The following is a 376-nucleotide window of genomic DNA, read 5'->3' on the forward strand; positions in this document are numbered from 1 at the left end:
GGGGGGGGGGGGGGGGGGGGGCCCCTGCTGCGGACTCTTGCTGCCCAGATGCAGCAGAGGCCCCCCAGAGAGAACTGCAGCGGCTGCTGGTCATAAAAGAAGCGGCACAGCAGCGCGAGGCGAGCCACTCGCCGCAGGCTTTCCTGCAGCACGCAGGCCTTGCTGCTGCTGCTGCGCTTCTTGCTGCTGCTGCTGCTGCTGCTGCTGCTCGCCCCGCCGCCCCCCAGCAGCTCCGCCCACCACGCAGCCGGCGCTCGAGGAGGACACGCGTCCAGCCCCGCTGCTGCTGCTGCGCCGCCGGGGGCCGCTGCTGCTGCTTGAAGCTGCAGCAGCTGCTGCTGCTGCGGCTGCTGCTGCTGCTGCTGCTGCGGGGCCA

At 72.3% G+C, this 376-nt stretch overlaps 1 protein-coding gene across 1 annotated transcript in view; it reads right to left on the minus strand.

Annotated features, from left to right (window-relative positions):
• Positions 1-35: 35 nt before the first annotated feature.
• ETH_00040460 (ATPase, AAA family domain-containing protein, putative) overlaps positions 36-376 on the minus strand; it is a gene marked incomplete at both ends in the record, with an annotated part of 1,190 nt that continues 849 nt past the window's right edge. The window contains one exon of the mRNA XM_013374996.1: positions 36-365. Coding sequence (XP_013230450.1) covers positions 36-365 — 330 coding nt within the window. The remainder of the gene's footprint in view (positions 366-376) is intronic.

This window comes from Eimeria tenella, genomic scaffold (assembly GCF_000499545.2).
Source record: "Eimeria tenella Houghton genomic scaffold, Eth_scaff2450, whole genome shotgun sequence".
NCBI classification, from domain to species: Eukaryota; Apicomplexa; class Conoidasida; order Eucoccidiorida; family Eimeriidae; genus Eimeria; species Eimeria tenella.